The 22,062-nt window shown below is 39.6% G+C and overlaps 1 protein-coding gene and 1 long non-coding RNA gene across 8 annotated transcripts in view; one reads left to right on the top strand and one right to left on the bottom strand.

Moving 5' to 3' along the window:
• HIVEP1 (HIVEP zinc finger 1) overlaps nt 1–22,062 on the top strand; it is a 128,701-nt gene that overhangs the window by 96,798 nt on the left and 9,841 nt on the right. For all 7 annotated transcript variants that reach the window (XM_039549719.1, XM_039549713.1, XM_039549714.1 and 4 more), the window contains 4 exons: nt 4,914–5,047; nt 6,408–6,583; nt 8,589–8,693; nt 19,539–20,056. In XM_039549719.1, coding sequence (XP_039405653.1) covers nt 4,914–5,047; nt 6,408–6,583; nt 8,589–8,693; nt 19,539–20,056 — 933 coding nt within the window. The remainder of the gene's footprint in view (nt 1–4,913; nt 5,048–6,407; nt 6,584–8,588; nt 8,694–19,538; nt 20,057–22,062) is intronic.
• LOC120409736 overlaps nt 6,496–22,062 on the bottom strand; it is a 54,379-nt gene continuing 38,812 nt past the window's right edge. The window contains exon 8 of the long non-coding RNA XR_005601511.1: nt 6,496–9,198. This is a non-coding gene — a long non-coding RNA (uncharacterized LOC120409736). The remainder of the gene's footprint in view (nt 9,199–22,062) is intronic.

Below are 22,062 nucleotides of genomic sequence, written 5' to 3'. Positions count from 1 at the left end.
CCTGGAATGTTTTTGTGTCTGCTAAATGTTTTGCTAAGATATAACATTGTCAGTGGGGAGAAAGCAATAGGAAGAGAAACTGTGTGATAGGAAGAGGTAGTTTCAGAATTACAGGGTGAGTTGTGAAGGTGTGCTGAAACCTTTAAGGCCAAAAGGGCAGTGGAGTTAAACCTGGTCCTCCTGAAATCTCTGGGAGACTTGCTAACATTTATACTGGAATTCAAAACGTTATCCATAATGTTTCATGCAGAAAATGCATACAGGCTGCTGATTCTGTTTTAGTGCTGTAGCTGAATTGAATGGTTGGTTCCATGCTAGTGTGCTGCCTTGGCTTAAACTCTTACTACCTTTTTTATTTCAGCCTTCTTCCTCATACATTTCATGAGATGTTGCACTTAAATAGTGCTAAATTAAAAAAGAAAAAGAAAAGAAAACGGAAACAAATGTTTAGCTTTTTTCATTGTATGTAGTTGAGCAAGTCTTTCTAAGGCAAGTCTCACATCCTTGTGTCATTGAGTCATGTTTGTTTTATTTTTAAAGAACAGTCTATCAGAAGAAATTCTGTGATAGCAAAGCAATTGCATGACTCTTGAAAAACAGATTTTCTCTACAAACAAATTCTGTTTTGAATACAAATAATGGATAATAATATTTAAAAAAAATATTTTGACAGCAGCCTTTTAAAACACTCCAGGAGTGCTTAAATTCTGTAATAGGCAGCTGTCAGGTACATTTACAGTGCTTCTGCCGCAAAAGAAACACAGTTACTAATCTTTCTTCAGTCTTTCTTGCTGAAGTTTTGAATGAAGCACATGAGCATGATGGAAATGAAGAGTTCTTAAGCTCTGCTTGAACTGATTTACAGGCTTTGCTCAGAGCCATTACTAAGGAAGAAAGTGCAGCAAAAAAAAAGAACCAATTAAAGTTTAATTGGCACCTCAGATTGTATAAGCAAGGTGTACCATGGCAGAAGTTAAAAATTTCAAAGACCTGATAGGTATTTCTATCTAATACTTCCAGAGTTTGTCTGCTTTCCCTTCTAATGATTTAGGCAGCAGGATTTCAGCTGCTTTCCAGAATGCTGCTGCTGCTGCTGCTGTTACAATATACCTCTGTATTAGCAGTCTCCAGTTAGACCTGGTAATGGAGTAGCTGATGCCAACTCGGAAACTTCCTCACAGGAGCCATGCTTAAAAAAAACCCAAAACCTGAAATTCCTCTGCTCAGGCCCAGTAATTCCACCGGGCTTTTTTTGTTGGAGACTGAGGATGGAAAACATTGGAGATCATTTTGGAAATTAATATTCCATTAAGAAAAAAAACAACCAAAAAACCCAGCACAAACAAAGCCAACAAAGAAAATAGCAAATAATTCTAAAAAAAATGTGGTTGATTTCCTGCTTAGAAGCTTGGCAGGGTCCTGAGTTCCTTGGGGAGCCATGGTTTAGATTGCAGGTCTTGGGGGTTGTGTTTGCTCAAGTGGTTTGCACATTTTTAACCCTGACCTGACAGAGAGCTTTAAGTGCTACTACAATCCAATTTACAAATAATAATAAAATTGCAGTACTGTTATGTCTCACCTTCTCTCACAGCTGTAGCCCTTTCCAGAGTCATTTGGTGTATTCTGCTCATGGGGCTGTAACTGCTGATCTTCTCACCGAGATAAAGCAACTTGCTGAACTGTTCTGGGTTTGCCCCCAGAACTAAACCATGTTTACTGACACCTCGTGCTGCTGCATAACCGCTACTAATCACTGTCACAAAAAAAGGCAGTTCTTTCAACAATAGGTGCCATGGGAAAGGAAGATACACGTGGACAAAATGCAAACAAAAAGGAACCCTGGGACTTTGTTTGCTCTTCACAATTCACTGCTCAGAGGCAATAGGTGAAGTTGCCATGTTCCAGTGATTCAGAAAACAAACCACAAAATGTTATTGTGAAAGAAGCTCCTGGAATGAGTGCAGCATGTTAAAATGTAACAGGAGGTTTCACCTGCGTGGAAAAGCCTTATTTTATCTCCCTGCTCTTTTTATTTTATTCCATTTATTATTTTTTTCACCTGTTTTCCTCGCTTGAATTCACTGGTGTTATATCAGGAGTTCTTTCTCAAGCCTCCACATTGATCTTGGCTCTTCTCCCTGAAGTGAATCAGTCGTTTGTGCAATATTCCAGGGTGATGGTTTTTGAGCAAGGATAGGCTGAAGAATGGAAAGTTTCTCCTAACTGTGGAAGGCTTTCCTTTCTTGGATGATGTGCCACAACAGTCCAGCTCACCACTGGAAAGTAGTTAAATTCAGAAGATTTTTATGTGTAAACTAGTAAAAGTTTAAAGATATTAAAAACATTTTTCCCAAGTCGCTGTGTGCCAGTGGGAAAAATGTTTAATGAATATTCTAATCTGAAGTTTATAACTTTGATGATTCAGGCTGCAAGCATGTTTTTTTTCCAAAGGATGTTGTAAAATACCAGAAGTATCTATTGAACTCCGGTCTCTGGGCAGCCCTAAGAGCAATTTTTTCTCCATTTTATACCAGTAATTGAGGACAGTGGAGTTAAATTGGAACAAAATGAGTAAAGTAGAAATGAATCATGGTCCTTGTCTCTATGGGAGTAGAGAGACAAGACTGTGTTAGAAATGGAAGGCAGAAGTAATCATAGAGAGGAACATTTTACAGCACTGCTGTTTTTCTGCCCTTTCCACCAGTTCATATGGGGCTTGGGGGGATTTCAAGTGAGGTACATTAAAGGGTTTCCACACAAAAAACCTGTGCTCCTTAGAGACCAGCCACTCTTTAAAATGTACAGAGGGCCCAAGTCATCTTCATCATCAATGTGAAAATTTTCAGAAAAAGCTAAACAGACTGCTTTTTTTATTATCAGTGAGCATTTTTCTAGATTTCTGTGACAGGCACTGAAATAATTTCCTAAAGTAGCAAATAACCCGTAAACTAAAGTACAGCAGAGGAGGTAAACAATTTTAAGTCCTAAGTTGGGCTGTCTTACGTCTGTACATAAACACGTGTTTAAAAACAAAAAGGGTAGTGGGAGCATCAGAGGTATTTGGTTTTGTGGTAGTTTTTGCATTCTGAGTGCTTTTGTGAATATACAACTTATTATAACAGTTTCATCATAGTTTGGATAACAATGTGGGTCTAATACTTCTGAAATCTTTCTTTTTCCTTTGTCTTTTCACTACTGAAAATTAAATCTGAAAAAAAAAATAATTAGTATATAGGATTGAAAGATCAGGCACTTAAAGATTGCATTATTTCAGCTGCTGGAAGTATTTATGTGGTTTTGGTTTATTGTGTGTATTCTGTATTTTTCACAGCTCTCTTCCTGTTAAACTACAAATGTCACCTTGTTATTCTTTGTTTGCAGTGGAAACAAAAGCAGTTCATGTGCCAAGTAGTGTAGAGAAACTGCAGAATAGCTCAGTTGCGATTATTGGAGCAGGCTTCACTTCTGATATTTCTCATCCAGAACATCATCTCTTTTCACCTTGTATGACTGCTGTTAAAAAATGCAGGGTGAAATTTCTTTCTTCCTACACACAGGCAGAGTTGTCGTGCGTGCTTTGGTAGAAGTGCTCAGGCATTTGAAAATGCAGCCCGAATCAATCCAGAGGGCCGTATGAGGGCGTACGGGTTGGGGTAGTGCTTGTGCATGTGCAGGTTCCTGGGGATTTCAATTGAATAGGAAGATGCTTTTCCTCTGATCTCTGTTAATTCCTTATCATGTGGGAATTAGAAACGAAGGCGGTGTCTGAGGCTGCATGAAGGACAATGGGCAAGGGCCGGGTGCCAGAATGATGTCACCCTTCAATGTATGTAACACCCAGCATAACTGATCAGTCATTTTAAGCCAGCCAGTGAAGTCACTCCTCTTGCCAAGAATTCACAAGCTTACAGCATTAAATTTTATAATGAGTGAAAAACATAAGGCCAGACTTCTTTTTTCTCTCATCATTTTATTCACTTATCAATATGAGCAAATGAGGTAAACGTGCCAGCTATGTGGGTAGAGCAGTTTATAAATATAGCAGTAATAATTGCTGGCTAATTGGATCATTCCTTCATTGTTGCCCATTTTATAGATCTCCTAGACTTGGAAGGAGTAGATTTTAATTGGCAAATGTTGGGGGAACTCATCCTCCTTAAAACAAACAAAAAAAAGTTCCTTGACTAATAATCAGGGAAAATGAAGAAATATAATCTTGTTCTGTTAGACAACTGTATGCTTTTTCTTGTCATTTGGTCTGGCAGTAGGAATTTAAGTGTGGAGTCTTGCTTTGGAATAGTTCTGGAACCCCTGTTAATAACCTCACAAAATTGGGAACAGTCAGTCTCCAGAGCAAAACATCTGCAGTTCCTTAAAAATATTAGCACTCAGAAATGTTACCTGTTAATAACCTCTCTAGGTACCCCTCATTCCCACCCTGCTCCTCTCTGCTGTGCCATGGGAAGGCAGCTCCTGCCAGCCATGAGGCATTGCTGTGTCTTGGGTCAGCAGGCAGGCTGGTCCAGCTGCTGCTGTTCAGGAAGCACTTCGGTCTGATTGTACACATCTTTCTCTGAAGGCTATTTGTGAGCTAAAAAGCATCACCTTCCCCTTCCCAGAACAAGGAAATGGCATGTCCTACTGCAGACTCAAAGCGTTCCTGGTTTCCTACAGGGCCATCATCTCTGTATAGATTTAGCAGTCTGCAAACAGGCAACGCGTAGTAGAAGTTTAGCAGAGTAGTAGAGAAGAATTAGCAAAAGATATTTTTTGCTTCATGTATCTTAACAGTTTTAAAAATCAGTTATTAGAATTGTGGCTTTTATGATGCTTTTACTCACCATAACTTGAATGTTTGAATACCATATGAAAAACACTAATTTTAATGATAAGCATATCTCATTTTCTTTCAGCGAGCGTTAAATAGGAAAAAATTGACTCCAACTGAATTCAGCAATAAGGAAAACTCTGAATCAAGTACTGAGCACGATAAAGAAAACTCCTTTATCAAAACTATACCAAGAAGAGTTAAAATATTTGATGGAGGGCAAGTATTGTACTTTGTATTCTAGATATCATTGGGAAGATATTTTTTCCTAGATTCTAGACTTTGCAGAGATGTTGCTTCCTGATTGATTTATTTTAAACAACAGTTCCCATATTGTGGTCTGTGGATGTTGGTTTATGTTTCCAAGAAAAATGGAAAGTCATCAGTAGCATGGAGCCATGAGAGTTATGAGAAGGGGTAATAAAATAAAGAATAGTAGGCAGTGCGATTCATTTTTTTTCCAAGGAACGAGCATTACTCAGTGCTAAAGGCAGCTAGATACAGCCAGAGATGTAAATTCTGTTCCTGTGTTTCTCTTACATGATAAATAATACCTATCTGCAGCAAGGTTGTATAACTGTAGCTGGAGAGGATATAGTCCAGAGCCTAAGCAGCAGCCTGTGGTGCAGTGTCTGTCTGGCAGCTTGCTGTGGCATACACAGGCTGGAGAACTCTGATTTGAAAAGTGCCATGGAAATATTTACTGAGAGCCCTCCTCCCTGCACCGTAGTACTTTAAATCTGTTGCCTGGTATGAATAACAGTTGCTTTAGCCACAGTGTTGCACAATGTATAACATCTTATAAAACAGATTTTTTAATAGAGAAGTGCCAGTGACACCTGTAAAATTTTGTAGCACAAATAGTGCATATTTGATTATTCCTGTAATTGGTGGTCAGCTGTTGGGCTTTGGTTACTGGTTCCCAGTTTGAATCTAGTCTAGGCCAGCAGTTAAGCCATTACCAGCTGCTTAGGTAAAACACTGCTGTGTCTCTGCTCAGATCCAGACATTGCAGGGACCAGGTCACAAAAGCTAAGCACAACCTTTGGCATCCTTGAGTGGAAATATGAAGGGTGTAATTGAATCTGAATGACTTTTTCCATCTAGAGACAGTCGCCATAGGCTGAGTCCAGAGGACATTGATAGGGAATTTTAAATGTTTCCCATCATCATAACTAATGTTGTTCCTTTTCTGCATCCAAGGCAGAACCTCAAAGATGCTCTTTTAAAGCTTCCTCCTGATGCTCAAACCTGCTTCCAAGAACTGACACCTTTAAAAAGTATGTTCCTATGTTGCAAAGAGGAAATTTGAAATCTTTAAATGCTTAGTATCAACAGTACCTTTATTAAAAAAGATGAGCTGCTATTCCTAAACCACTCTATGACTCCCTAGTGAAAAATATAGATATGAATTTAACAAATACTTGCAGGAGTGAGCAGAAAAAGAGCGTGATTCGTTCTGTCAGTCGTTGTTTTTCATGTAATGTGTTATTTTTAAAATTCTGGTAGATGAGGGTTTCTAGCTGGAATCATTTCCCCATTACGACTGATTGCCTTGCTCTTATGGTACTGTTACTAGGTACAAGTCCAATGAAGACTATGTGTATGTGAGAGGGAGAGGGAGAGGGAAGTATATCTGTGAGGAATGTGGAATACGTTGCAAGAAGCCCAGCATGCTGAAGAAGCACATTCGCACACATACCGATGTCCGTCCTTACCACTGCAATTACTGCAACTTTTCATTCAAAACTAAAGGTAAGGCCACTTCACTGGGAATGTTTTTCCCTCTTTTTCTTTCTACTTTAAAGTAGAATTCTTTTCTTCTCACAATTGGCTGTTTGTGAGCTAAAGAGGTTGCCTCTCTGTGGAGCTTTATTGTCTAATGCTTCAAATACTTGTAATTTCTTATTTCCTGCTTTTCCTTTGTCTTCTGTATATTTATTCAGATAATCACATCTTCGTATGAATGAACTGTCTGGCGTGCCACAGTGGGTGAGAAATTGGAGTGGAAGAGGGAAATCATGGGAGTATTATGAAAGTTAGGTGAAGACAAGTGAGGTGGTTAGCTGCTTATCCTAGATAGAGATGGGACACAGAATTTTAAGTCACTTACAGTGTCATTTGGAGGTAGGAGATGGACATATATTGTACTCATACTGGCACTCAACCAATTGCTCTAGGAAAGAAATTGGCCTCTAATAAATTACTATATTGAAATTTTTTTTTTTACTCTTGAAAGGTAAAGGTTCACTTTCCACTTGACCTTCTAAGACCCAGAGTTGGACCTCTACTTTTTAAAGCCTGTTTACACCTTTAGATACTTAAATGCATCCTAGTTTAAGCAGGCAGTATATTAAACAGTGGTACATCCAGGACTCAAGTGAAACAGACAGGAGAAGTTCACAGTGAAAATACTTTCAACAAATAATTCTAAGCAGTCAAATTTTCCTTGGCTTTGAGCATCATTTAGCAACAATCCCCCCCCAGCTGTAACCTCAGGAACATTTGTGTTTTTAGTGGGTTCGAGACTACTCAGCAGTTGGGTGGAAAACTTCCAAGATAACCCAGTGCTGCACAAAGTGGGATGAATAAACTTCAGATGTGTCAAAACTCATCACTGCATCCTGACAGGCTGGGTCATCATATTGCCTTTACAATTAAATGCTGGAGTGCAAACCCAGCAAATTCTGATTATGATTTTTTGCAGAGGAGGGGTGCTGGCCAAGTTTGAGTAATTAAGTTCTGCCCCTGTAAAGTTCTCCCTGGTTAGAGTGGTAGCAGATAACTTGTATTCACATCCTCTTCTGCATTTGCCATGCATGGCTCTTGCCATTAGTGCTGGCAGAGTCAGGTCACACAGTTGGGTGTTTGATGTTTGGTAAGCCACCCTTCATGACAGGACAGCTTCATGAAGTGTGCAAAACTGGAAAAATTGCTATTTGTGAGTCAATATATTCACAAGAATTATTTCAACATTTGAGATGAGTTACCATCTTCATTTCAAAGCAGAAATAAAGTACTCCATAGAAGAGCCACCATTACACTGTAATTTCTCCTGTTTAAATACCTCAAAGAAACATTTTTTGAGAAGTTTAAGTATGAAGTGAGCAGTTACTTCTAGTAACATGCATTTCATAAATATCCTCATTTACAGATCTGAGCCACTCTTAGCCATTTCTTGGTGATATTTACCATATTTTCTTTTTAAAGGAGAAGGGGAGAGCAGCCTGTGGGGCCTCTCAGCTACACATTCACTTTTGAGATTCAGATCAAGTGTGTCCATGCTCTCATTTTGAATAAGATTAACGTTTGCTTAAGTTGGCATTGAAAATGTTTACGCTAAAAATAGAATTCGTCAAATACTGAAAGAGCTGCAAGATACAAACCTCAGTTTCACGTGATAGTTTTCTGTCAACATGACTTTGAAGGCTGAATCACCCCTTTTCATACTTTGCCATAAACAAAGGAGGGATCTTTTACACCGGTACCAAATGCATCATCATCTAGAATTTCCATCCTCTTTATTTTATCTCAATAAAAAACTTCCTGAAATGTAGACAGAGAGCTGGTAGCATTTGGGGTGGTAAATCTGCCACAGCCCTTGACAGCTTGCATTGAGGGACAAGGTTCTAGCAAGTGTGAAATCAAATTATACGGTTGTTATAAATGTACCTGAAGAAGAGATGGACACGTGGAGTGTATATTTGTAGACATTTGTGTACTCGCAGAGCAGATAATTCTTTTAATTTTTTTTCTTAAGGAAATTTAACAAAGCATATGAAGTCAAAGGCACATAGCAAGAAGTGCATGGATTTGGGAGTCTCAGTAGGCTTAATAGATGACCAGGATGGAGAAGAAGAATTTGGTAAGAAATTAAGGTCTTCTTTCTTTACAGAATTATTGTGTCTATTTTGTCATCTCAGTTTCTTACCCTTTCTTTTCCAAAGCTTTTTAATTCTTGTACAGGAAAAAGATACAGAGATAAAAATCTTAAGAGCTAGTCCAAGGGAGCCAGAAAGACTGGAAAAACTTTCACTGAAAGAAATGACAAGCATATGCTAAGGATAAATTGCTGTTGAATTTTTCACGAAGTGTTATGCAGTTTAACTTTATCACTTTCACAGATAAATATGACAAGATTGAAAATACCAGAAAAACAGCTGTTTGCCTAGAAAAAATGCAGTCAAGTGTAGTGCTTCTTTGAAAATAGTTGTGCATGAAGTGGTCCAAGTTTTGGGATGCATATTTCATAGAAATTATATCACTAACATGCCACACAAATCACAAATATGTTGCTGAGTGCTTTTCAAGGAGGTTAATCATCTTCCAGCATAGAGTTCTGTCCTCCTTCACAAATAATTAGGATAAATCTGCAGATAGAGAACATACAGAAATTAAAAACATTATTCATCTTGACCTGTTCTACCTCTTCATTACTGATGAGAATGTTTTCAGAATGAATGCATTTGCTAATAATTGGAATTCTGCACTTCCCACATCCTGAGAAGATTCTGCTGAAGAGGAGATGAGATCAAGGACAGTCAAAGAGGGCCAAACCAGGTTCATGAGTGACTTGCTCAGCATGATAAGAAAGCTGCACCAGACCCAGTGAGATGGAGAACAGCACTGTGCATTAGGACTGTTTGGGATCTCGGCATGTTTAGTGCAGTGATGGCATTTTTTCCTTCCTCACATTCCTCTGTGGGGAGATGAGTTGTGTTCCCTTGCCTTGGTGGATTTTTCTCCTTCCACTGGAATAGTTTATTAGATTGTGGATGAGGCTTGGAGAAAAGAAAGCGGTGGGGGGTCTTTGTTTAAACAGTAAGGGGAAAGAAAGATGAATGCACTTGCTCCCATATGACAACCACTGGCGGAATAAGCAAATCATCTTGAATCTAATTCTAAATAATGCTGGGAATATGACTCAGATGCTGTGATTCAGTAGTGCACTAGGTAGAAAGAAACCTGCGTTTTTCCCTTTTTTGGCCTTCTTCAATATACTCCTTCTTCGTAAGCAAAAAACATGTCTCCCGTCGCAATTTGAGGTACCAGAAAAATAAAGCAAAAGATAAGCAGCAGGACAAATTACTGTCTTTTTCTTACACAGGAACTATTTTTATTAATATTTTCAGTCTTTTCGTGACAGAGAAATTGTCACTTTTTAAAGCAATGTTCTGTAGCATTTGACATTTTTGTGAGTTTCATAAACTATGGCTGAACAGATATTTCCGTTTACTAGGGACTGAAAACATTTTATTGATAGATAAATTGATATTCCCAATTGTATGCATTAAAAATTGCATTTGTGGTTATAATGCAATGGGGGAAATGTAACAAATGCTAACTGAATTTTCAGTAACACGGGGTCGAAGAAAGCCACTTCAAACATTTGTTGAAAGAATGCTTTCCTTTGACTTCAGGACTATTCAAACGAGAAAGAGAGAGGCTTTCCCTTTTTACATATCATGTACAGGCATGTTTAACCATAGTATAAATATATTATATATTCCCTGAAATATGTTCTTTGCTCAGCACAGTAATTACTTAATCAATGAAATACTCTACTCTGGAAAAAAAAGCACAGACATTCTACGGGATTTGCTACATAATCCTTGAAATTCTTCATGGAATTTAATTTTATGGCTACAATGCCCTTTTTTTTTTCCCCCGAAATAGAGGAGGTAGCACTTCTTTAACTGGAACCCCAAATCAAAAAGCAACTTGGTGATAAAATCCCCACCTTCTTCAAAGGTTCTGGCTCAGGTACCCATAGCAAAACCAGCTGTGCAGCACAAAGCTCAGCCCTAGAGACCTATCCAAGAGGCAGGGTAATTAAACCCCTGATAGAGGTGTGTTTGCTGCAGGCAGACCAGTCCAGGCTCTCCAGTTGCTGCAGACTACAGGGCATTTACAATTATCCATGGAAATTCAGTGAGCAACTGTATGCTTCAAAAATGTGATTTCATCTGTCTGCTCACCTGGCCAGCCATGAAGGTTTTTCTTCATGATAATTCAGAATCTTGCTTGTCAGCCTATTTTTAAGGCAGAATTAGGAGGGGGAAAAAAGTGCAGTGTATTGCATATCTGGTTTTTTAAGTGTGATTCGGTTGCCCTCTCTGAAATCCTGAACATGCTAATTTTAGGCAGCATTTTAATCTGCTTCAGCCACCTCTTTGGCTGCCCTTTCCCCAGGGCAGTGCAGCAGAGCTCACACTGGGGCCAGCACCCCTCGTGCCAGGTCTGGGCTCCAGGGACAGCCCTGCCAGCAGCACGTCACCCCCAGAGGACGGCGTGATGGGCCGTGGGTATTGAGCTGCACTTGTGGTGTTGCATCTTTGGCCCTTCCACCCCTCTTCCCTCTGGCATGCTTCCACCCCTCTTCCCTCTGGCATGCATTGCTGGCATGGTTGTGCCACATATCCTTCATGTGTTTTAAAAAACGTCTTTAAATGCTGAAATTTTTGGGGTTTGGTTGTTAAAAATGTTCTGTCTCTTAGACAGTGGTGTCTACTCCCATCGCTTTCCTCAGCTGGAAGGCAACATGAGAAGCAGTAGAGAAAGGTGCAGAAAATCTGATAAGAAATAATTGTGACCTCAGAAAAAAAAATTTCTTCCTGAAGACTGTGTGAAATTGGCCTGTTTCTTGACCTGTAGAATGTCTGTCTGTCTATCTGTCTGTCTCCACCTAATTCATTATCTGAACATTTGGAATACTGATTATTCTTCTGGTAATAGAAATGTCTGCACCTTTGCTTAAAATAACTAAGCTGTATGTCTTCCACTAGAATTCCACTTTGAATTAGAGAATTTACCCAGAAATTTAAGAAAGCCACCAACCTTTTATTTATGAAGGATTTTGCTGGTTCCCGTCTTTTTTAGTTTTTTTTAAAGGCTGGGCAATCACAATTATTTGAATATACAATTTTTTAGATTCATATGAGGAGCCAGGTGTGACTGACAGCAGTACAGATTAAATGGATGCGAACTGAACCAGGAGTGCAAACTTGTGCACAGTCCTGGGCACAGGCAAAAACACACACACACACAGAGTCTGTTTTTTCAGTAATCTGAGAAGCTGAAATTTGTTGTGCTGTAGTGTCTCGGGAAAAAAGAAAGATGCTCTCTAGCTGTCTGAGACTGTATGTGATCAGAGCTTTTAACATAGCGTTCTTTGTATTTGGACTTGTCATCATTTGGGTATTAGTAAATACTTTCTGGCTTGGGTTTTTGTATTCAAAACCATTCCCTCATCCATTTATCTTTAATCTTCTGCTCTGTGGAATGTTCTTGTCACCAAAATACAGGGTTACAATGTGAGGAATGTTAATATCTGAATTAAATTGTCAGAGGAGGTGAACTGTTTAGTGTGACAGACTGCAACTGGGGAAATCCTCTTTGGCCATGCTCACACAACATTTTTCTATCCAGTCTTAAAAACAACAATAATTTGTGTTCAAATTAAAACAGTTACAAACTTTAAACTTGTAATAAGCTAATGTATGAATGGTATGGTATGTCTGAGTAAAATTGCACAAGAGAATTCCTTAATAATGAAATCAGTAGATGGGCAGAACATGTAAGTGGTTTCTGTGCAGAAATTTTATCCCAAAATATTCATTAGCAGTAAAAAGACCTAATTGTAAGTTTCAGATATGTATTTATAGATATCTACATACACACATATTAAAAAAACACTTTCATTTTCTGCAGTGTTATTACCACAGTTCTAAGTTAATTAGCTGTACGTTACTTACAGTAGATTTTAAGTGAGTTTCAATGGCTCTTCATTAGCTTAATCATGACACAGTCTGTGTTTTCACTGAATCTACATTTAAGAGGTGAAAATAAATTAAAATCTTTGCAGTAATAGCCCCCTTTTACGAACGGAATGAAAGTCTGGTTCTGTATAATTTACCATAATAATTTTTAAATATTTTTGTTAATATCAGTGTCATTCTTCAACTAGATTTACATTAGGCACACTGACATACATACATACATACCCACAGCCTGACATTAGACTACCTAGTGCTAGGTTTGATTTACAATATACGAGTTACTTGAAGGTTTAGGTGTAAATAATCCCTTTAAGCAGAAGTTGCTCTTACTTTTTGGTTAGTTTCACTTCATTATTTTCTGTGGTCTTAGGAGTGAAAGTCAAAAGCTCACAGATTTTCTTGTTCTCATTTCTGAGGAGCCCTGGTGATCACCAGTCTGAATTTAACCCAGTAGATGTCACTGTGAGTCCTGTTAGAAGGTGATGAGCAGTGGACAGTAGCTGAAGCAAGACTGAAATCAGCCTTGAAATAATTAAAGCCTATGAACAGACTTAGAATGGCAGGAGGACAGCAGATCCTAACAGGGTACAGATGCTAACATTGTTTAACAATATCTTGTTTACCCCTCTTAAAATTTGTGTGCATGGTTGTGGAAAGATCTATTGCAACTCTAATACCATGGATGAAAGGCAAGTGTAAGTTGTAATTGTTTAGAAGAATGCAGTGAATTGATAACATATAGACCTCACTTTCAATTTATGATCATATAATGACATGCTGAAAAATACTTCTGCCTTTCTTTCCATAGTCTACATTTTTTCTTGAGTTTGATGGAGAATATATAGAATATAGAATGGATGCTTTATTTTTAACTGCTTTTATGTAAATGCTAATCCATAACTGAAGATACTTCTAGAACTTGAGGCAATAAACACTGCTTTGTATTATTCAGGTGTTAAAAGACAATAAATGTAATAAATTTAAATTTAGATGCTAATAGATAGTGAATAGATACTTAGTAAGCTATGTCTTTAATCTGCATAAGTAGACCTAATGGCAGTCATATAGTTACCTACATAAATGCACATTTGCTTAGGAATCTGTAAAACTGAGCAGTCCGGACTTGTATTTTCAAGCCATTCTTGTCTTCCTGCCAGTGAAAGAATGAAAATGAACACTTTGCTTTTTATGTCACAATCTACTTAAATATGGTTAATTGTAACTGAATGTGACTAAGTTATAAGCTGTTGAGCTTTATCACTGGATTTGGTACAGAAATTGCTAAGTCTCTGACAGCTCCTCAGTAAGTCAGGTTGTGTGGCAATGATACTGCAACTAAAACTAAAAGCTGTAAGTTGAGGTTCTGAAGAACCTTTGTTTTAAGTACTTTGTAGTATGATGATAATTAGATGGCTGTTGCTAAAACCATGTACAGTAAGGACTCCTATAGGAAAAACTTCTAATAAAATGAAAATTACCAAAGTACATAGGGAGACATATTTCAGTTACCTAATTCATAGCATCCCAGCTGGAAAAAGCAGTATGTGGACTTACCAGCCCCAGGCACTTCACAAATGGACATATTAGGATGCTGATAATTCCAGCTAAAACTATTGTGCTAAAGAACTGGGAGCTTTTTCTTTCCTGCTCTGGGGTGCAATCTCAGTATAACAGAGCCTTGTCCAACAAGCTCAGCACCAACACCACAAACACAGTAGACGGCTGACCAACTGAGGACTGACAGCAAAATAAATGAAGGACTAAGGTGTCTTTACCTATGGTTTGTATACGCTTCACTACATAGGATTAAAAATACAGTTTTCTTAAAAATAATTGTAGCTGGCATGTGAACAAAATCCCCAGTCAAAAGTTTTGTCCATGTTTCTATTAAACCTTTCTTTCCAGCTGTTCCTAATTTCTCCAGAGTTCAGATCTGTAAAATTCACTTTCTCCTGTGAAGTCCAGGAAGAAGAAAGAGTCTTTCTAAGGGTTTAAAAGAAAAGATTGCAGCAGTTGCCGGAGGATGAGAGGCATTACCTACTCTTCCAAAAAGACTCTTTGTAAAAAATTGAGGCTGTCTTGAACAGTCTGTCTGTTAAAATGGTGAGAGTTGAGTTACAAATTCAAAAGAGAAGTAGTTTTCATAAGCCTTCACTTAATAGTGTGAAACTTTTTTCCTTTTTTCTTTTTTAAAAAAAAAACTGTGAACTTTCATGCCAGAAGCCATTTCTCCATATGTTAGGAGCCTTTAAATTTATGATACATCCTTCAATTCGAAAATACCGCACACCATTTTACAACCTCATGCAAAGTTAAACACAGAAGTTATTTTGTTCCCTCTGGAAATTGAGTCCGTTCTAGTTATGTGTGTGTGTGTATATATATATATATCTATATCTATCAGCTACATAAGCATATGGTTATAATTGTACACAGTTCAAGATAGGAAGTGAAGAATTAATTTTCCCCAATTAAAACTGCCAGGGAACTTTAGTAGGCAGTGTACAATTACCAGAACGGATTGGAGCCAGTACTACTTTGTTATAAAGACACTGCTTGGAAGAGTCTTCCAGCACAAGGAGTGGTCACAGCCTCAGCCCAATGTCTCCTTCAAAGGAGACCCATAACCCGGCCTGGATCTTCTACTGCTTAAAACTCCAGCATCGGGTCTTCTTGTAACTCCACAGTGATGCTTAATGGGATCACTGATTGGAAAAGCTTGGGCACCTCTTGTTTCAGCAAACATGCATGCAGGTATAAAAGCCAGAGCAAAGCATTCCTTCGTGCATTGCCAGAACAAGCAAGTCAGGAATCTTTTTTTTTTTTTTCCTCATCTGATGTTGCAAAGTGGTGTGGGAGTAAGGGAACCACATTCATCGCTGTCACCTCGCCTACACTGCAGGCTCTGGCTCCAGGTAACCACACTCAAATAGAAGCTGGCAAATGCACAAAGGGTGGAGGTAAACAGGGAAACAATAGAGGGAAATTATATGCCATGGAGTCCTGCATGTAAGGAATCTGTGTTCCACACACAGTTTCCCTTTCTCTTTCCATGGCTTTATTGTAGAAAGCTGGGATGTATGCAGAAAATTCCTACATAAACAGCATTTGCTAGTAAATCCCGTAGCATTTTTAAGCGTTGATTTGAAAGAAGGTAGTTTCTTGTTGTAAATCAGGGCATTGTTTGCACATATGTTTTCTTTGCTTTACAAATGTGACAAGTCAGTCTAATCACTTCAGGTAGTTTTCTTGCCAGTAGAAACAATCATTTGTGATTGACATCAGCTTTCATAGAAAATGTGATTCATGTGGAGAGAGGGAGAAAAGAGACAAAAATAAGTAGGATTTCATAGAGGATACTTATGTGATGTTGGTAAAGAGACTGAATTTAAGAGGGAGTCCAGAGTAAATTCCAAGACTTTGCAATGCTCCCTGCATTATTTAAAGAGTTGCAGGAAACCTGTGGGTCACCCTTTAGATGTGACACAGTCTTCAGTATCTGTTACAGAGGCATTGAGGGGATCACAGAATTACAGAATATTCTGAGTTGGAAGTGACCCACAAGGATCATTCAAGTCCAACTCTTAGCCCTGCACAACACCATCCCCAAGAGTCTTACCATGTGCCTGAGAGCATTGTCCAAATGCTTCTTGAACTCTGTCAGGCTTGGTGCTGTGATCACTGCCCTGGGGACCCTGTTCCAGTGCCCAACCATGCTCTGCGTAAAGAACCTTTTCCTAATACTCAACCTAAACCTCCCCTCACACAACTTCAGGCCATTCGTCCATGTCCTGTCACTGGTCACAACAGGGAAGAGCTCAGTGCCTGCCCCTCCTCTTCCCCTCATGAGGAAGCTGTAACTGCGATCAGGTCTCCCCTCAGTCTCCTCTTCTCCAGCCTGAACAGACCAAGTGACCTCAGCAGCTCCTCTAATGGCTTCCCTTCAAGGCCCTTCGCCATCTTTGTTGCCCTCCTTTGGGCACTCCCTAATAGCCTAATGGCTTTCTCATATTGTGGCACCCAAAACTGCCCCCAGCACTCGAGGTGAGGCTGCCCCTCTGCTGTCTCTCTGCCGCAGAGCAGAGTGGGACAATCCCCTCCCTTGCCTGGCTGGTGATGCTGTGCCTGATGCCCCCCAGGACACGGCTGCCCCTCCTGGCTGCCAGGGCACTGCTGGCTCATGTTCAATTTGCCATCAACCAGGACCCCCATGTCCCTGTCCATGGGGCTGCTCTCCAACCTCTCATTCCCCAGTCTGTCCGTACATCAGGGTTGTCCTGTCCCAGGTGCAGAATCCAGCACTTTCCCTTGTTGATCTTTCCTGTTGGTGATTGCCCATCTCTAGTTTGTCAAAGTCTCTCAGCAGGGCCTCTCTGCCTTCAAGGGAGTCAAGAGCTCCTCCCAGTTTTGTATCTTCTGTGAACTTGCTCAGTGTCCCTTCCAGTCCTGCGTCCAAGTCATTTAAGAAGATGCTGAAGAGCGCAGGGCTGAGGATGGAGCCCTGTGGAACCCCACTAGTGACAGGTCACCAGTCTGACATCACCCCATTCACTGTAACCCTTTGTGCCCAACCCGTGAGCCATTTGTTCACCCACCACATGGTGTGTTGTTTATCCAGCTGTGTGCTGGACAGTTTGTCCAGAAGGATCCCGTGAGAGACACTGTCAAAAGCTTTGCTGAAATCCAGAAAGGCTACATCAACTGGCTTCCCTTGGTCAGCTGGGTGGGTTACCTTATCATACAAGGAAATCAGGTTTGATAAGCAGGACTTTCCCCTCATGAAGCCACGCCGGCTGTGACCGATGGCTGTGTTGTCCACGAGGTGTTTTTGAATACCTCCCAGAATAATCCTCTCCATAACTTTACTAGGCACAGAAATGAGACTGACTGGTCTGTAGTTTCTGGGGTCCACTTTCATGTCCTTGAAAACTAGGACAACATTAGCCACCTTCCAGTCAGCTAGGACCTCTCCAGATTCCCAAGACTGCTCAAAAATCATAGAGAGAGGCCTTGTGATCACATCAGCAGCTCTTTAAGTATTCTCAGATGAATCCCATCTGACCCCATAGACTTCAGGGATCCAGCTGGAGCAGCAGTTCCCACACAACTTCAGAGTCAACTGGGAGTTTATCATTCTCACAGTCATGGTCCTCCAGCTCAGGGCACTGGGACCCTCCTAGCTTGTAATTTGTATTGAAGACAGAGGTAGTTGTTTCCATTCAGAAATCAAACATATGTAGATGTTCTAACATTTTAGATATGTTTTCTTTGCAAGTTACTGATGAAGAAACACTGTTCATGTGAATAATAGAAATGACAGAATTATAGAGAAAAAAATACCAAAAACATTTAGTCAGTCCACGTGTTATTGTTAATAATATCTTTAACAATCCTATTTGCCATAATTTTGGAACAGAAGTTAATGAATAAATTTTTCCACTAAAATGTATTTTCTATTTTGAACAGCTTTGCCTGTGGATAAGAATTATAAATTAAGACTATTTAAAATTCTGATAAATATTTTTGTTAGGATCATTCCAGTGACCTGGAGGATTTGGGGTATTTTTAATATGTCTGACATATTCACATCTGCTGTAGTAAATGTAGGAAATCTAGTTCCCGTATTTAGGTAATGTACAAATTACTGTGTAGGCAAAGAAGGGAAAAGTCATTACAGAGGGATTTTTTCAAAGAAGCTATTAGTTCCTAATTGTATCGCTCATCTGAAACCATAAAGGCTTATGATGATGGGTAACTTACTGAGAGGTAGCTCAATTAAACCCATTTATTTTATCTGGAGTTCAAGGTGCTTGTTTTGGTTTTGGTAACATAGCAGCCTAAAGTATAGGCAGTATATTCAAATTCTTTTAAGGGTCTGATTTTTTTCAGAATTGTCCATTTTGATGGTAAGTTCCTGTGTAGATTTCCCTAGAACAGCATCTCTGAGCTTTTATCTAACCAGACATCACTGGTTTTACAGAGCCAAATGATTTTTATGCTGATATGTTTTTTTGGACAGCTCAAGAGACAGACCTTTAATCAAATACAAAATATGAATGTATTCAAAGCATTTTGTCTTTTATAAAATATGATCCCAGACAGCCTGGCTTGGAATCAGACACAGCAGATGGGATTTTTTTGTCTCTTTACTAAAGACGACTCTTTCTTTCCAAGTTAGATACAAAAGAAGGTGAAAAGCTATAGTAGAACTGTATTTTGTAGAGAAATTTACCCCTAGACAGCAGTTTGGCTTTAAGACTTGACGTCAGGAGGGCTTCTTTACGCAAACAAAGATTCATAGGTAAGTTTTGATACAAAGAGGGCTTTCTTGGCTCCTAGGACATCTTGGGTGATTTTTGAATAAACCTTTCCAAACATTTGTGAAGTGAAGAAATCTGGTAAGGTCTAATTTTGGTCTCTTTTGCCTGTTAACGAGACAGATTCTTGACTAACAGCCTCCAGTCTTTCTGTTTGCATCCTTCAAAAACCTTTGCAGCCATGATTCATATTAGGTACAAGGACACCCACTTATGAGTCAGAACCAGCCAGAGAATATCCCACTGCTAAGGTTGACAGGCCAGCTCCACATGTCAGCACTGGGAACCTAATGAACCAGGAATCTGCTCACTGCTCCCCAAAGGAAGAGTGAAGGGTGACTTTGAGCAAATGGTTACAAATGGCATGGAAGAAAACGGCCAAATCCAGAAGGTTAAAAACAACACGGAAACAGAAGATGAAAAATTATGTAGCTGTATAGTAAAATATGTAAGCTGGAAAATAAAAATTAAATCTTCCCTGTTGCTTTGATGCAGTGGGGTATGACTGGAAAATACATATGCCATGTGGTTTTTTGGTGTTTTTAGTTGTTCTCTCCTGCTTCCTTCTCAGTCTAGGGCCTTCATTTTCTTGCCTTCTACTTCCCACTTCTGCAGGTGAGAAGCAAAGATTTGGCTATGACCGGTCAGGATATGACGTGGAGGAGTCTGATGGTGGAGATGAAGATGAAAATGACAATGAGGATGATGATGAGGACAGCCAGGCTGAGTCGGTGCTATCCACAACGCCCTCGGTGACGGCCAGCCCCCAGCACCACCCCTCTCGCCACGGCCTGCAGGATGCCGCCAGCACCGACGACGACATCAGGCTTCCAGACTGCTTTACTGGGGCTCACACGGACTCCATGGATGGTCTCCCAAAAGCTCTGCTGACCAAGATGACTGTCCTTAGCACAGTGCAGTCAGTCAGCAGGACCTCCAGGTCGCCAGTAGAATCCACCCATCAGGAAGCACATGAGGACAAAGCCCAGGAGAGAGGAGTGGGTCCCTGCGGTGCCGGTGCAGCACTGACAGACATCGCTCCTGCATCTCCAGGTCGCCAGATGTCTGTGGATTACCCTGGTCCAGAAACAGCCTTGGGCCACTCCTTAATATCAACTGCAGCTCTTACAAAGGTAGGAGTATTTAACTCCAGGGAGAGAGTGGTATTTTAAGTCCTCCTTCCAAAAAGATCTTTTTGGAGATTTTTCAGACATTAAAGTATTTGCCTTTCCCTTTATTCTTAGAATTCTTGGTGATGAGTCTTTCAGAAGAGTTAAAATTACTCAAGGCACAAATATGTAGGACTCTAGAAACAAGGATGTAGTAGAAGCATTGCTTTTCAAATTCTTTAATTTGATTGTATTCTTCCTGAATGGATTAATTTGTATAATGGTTATTTCAGCTGATGTTTGGAGCTGGTAGATTGTATTACAAATCAGAAGGAAATAACAAATATGTGGAATGAACATATGGTGGTGGTCATCAGAGGAAAGTGAGAGAATTCAGCAATCATTTCACTCTGAAATATGATGATACAATCATTGGTAATTCCAAAGGGAAATTAATCTAGTCCCAAAGTGTTTTGCCTTATCACTAAAAAAAATGGTGCAATTGCTTATCTATCCTCCAAATGTGCTTAATAGTAGAATTAGAAAGAGCACCAGATGTTCAAGGAGACTGGGAGATTGCCCTTGCACAATAACGAAAGGAGAGATGAACATGGGACTGAGACCTGAGTTCCCAGTGCTCTCAGCTTTTCTCCAAGCTGAAAGAAGATTTTAATCAGAAAAGGACGAATTTTGCCCATGCACATGCTAGACACCCGGCTTTTCAAAGCGGTGTGCAGAAAGGTGAGATCAGTCTGTGTACAGGGCTGTGGGAGCGTTCAGTAATTTTGGCAACTGTTCTCTTTTAAAATTGTGCCCAAGAAATCACAGAGGGAAGCAGCAGGTGTTGAGCCCTTTTCTGTTCATTAAAGCGGTGGCTTTAATGGACTGTGATGGGGACAGTACAAGTCCCTTACCTAGCTGACCCTAAAGATATCTTTTGGTAGTTTTGAATTCTTACTACAGACCATGAAGGCATTCGTGCTTTTCAGAATATTGCTCAGAAAAATAAAATGCAGAATAGTTTAATTAAAGGTGTAATCAGAGCACTGCCTTCTCCATGATGAGTACAATATTTAGAAATACTACATTGTACCATATAATCATTGTGGTTGGAAAAAAATCTTGAGATCAAGTCCAAGCGTAAACCTAACTTCGCGTGCAGTTATAGAAAAAAAGTAGCAGATAATTTTCAAAAGCATAAATAGAAAAAATTTCAGTCTGTTTTAAGTACTTAGTGGCTTGGTTTTTTCTTTGAAAATTTATACTACTGGATTTATTTTTTTGCGAAGTTTAAGGTAGCAAACTGTTGACAAGGAGAAACAGTAAAAATTATTGCTGCATTGCATTGTTTGACACAGGCTCAACCGTGTTTGTAAGAACTGTGAGTTCATGTGGCAAATGGAAATTGGAGCGAGTTTGTAGTGTGACAGAGAATAAAATGATCTCTGATCACTGTATATACCTGCCATAAAATGGGTAGGGTGTTCCTATTTGGAGTTTAGGTTCCATTGTTGCCAATGGATACCAGAAGGACATTTGACTGAGTTTACTCCCTCATTAAATAGAACCACTGAAGCCTTAAGTAAATATTCACGCAATTAAAAATGTTGAACGGTGTTCATTTATATAGCTTTAATAATTGTCTACATTAATACATTTTTCAAAAAAAAGAAGGCACATAAGTAGTACAAGGCAGTAATTCCTTTCCAGATTTTCTTTTCCTTTCCCAGACCAAAAGAAGCATCAGCCTTGTGTCTCCAGTGGTTAATCTACAGTCCGTTCCTATTGTGAATGGCTGTGGATCCCAGTTCTTGCAATCAAGCCGAGGAGTCAACACAGCTCAGGAAGGCTGTTGTACGTTCCTTCGAAAGCACCCATACCAGTTTATCAGGATTTCTTGTGAGGTGTCAGTTCTGAGAAGGATGTTGGCTTCTTTCTCACACCCATCTTCTCATTTAGACAGGTCGGCACTGCATAGCCAGTTAATCATATTCTCCCTTTGCCAATACATTTTCTACCAGCAGATTTCC

This window comes from Corvus cornix, chromosome 2, assembly GCF_000738735.6.
Source record: "Corvus cornix cornix isolate S_Up_H32 chromosome 2, ASM73873v5, whole genome shotgun sequence".
Classification (NCBI taxonomy): Eukaryota; Metazoa; Chordata; class Aves; order Passeriformes; family Corvidae; genus Corvus; species Corvus cornix.
Note: the sequence above shows the minus strand (reverse complement) of the source record. Positions and strands in the feature narration are given on the sequence as shown.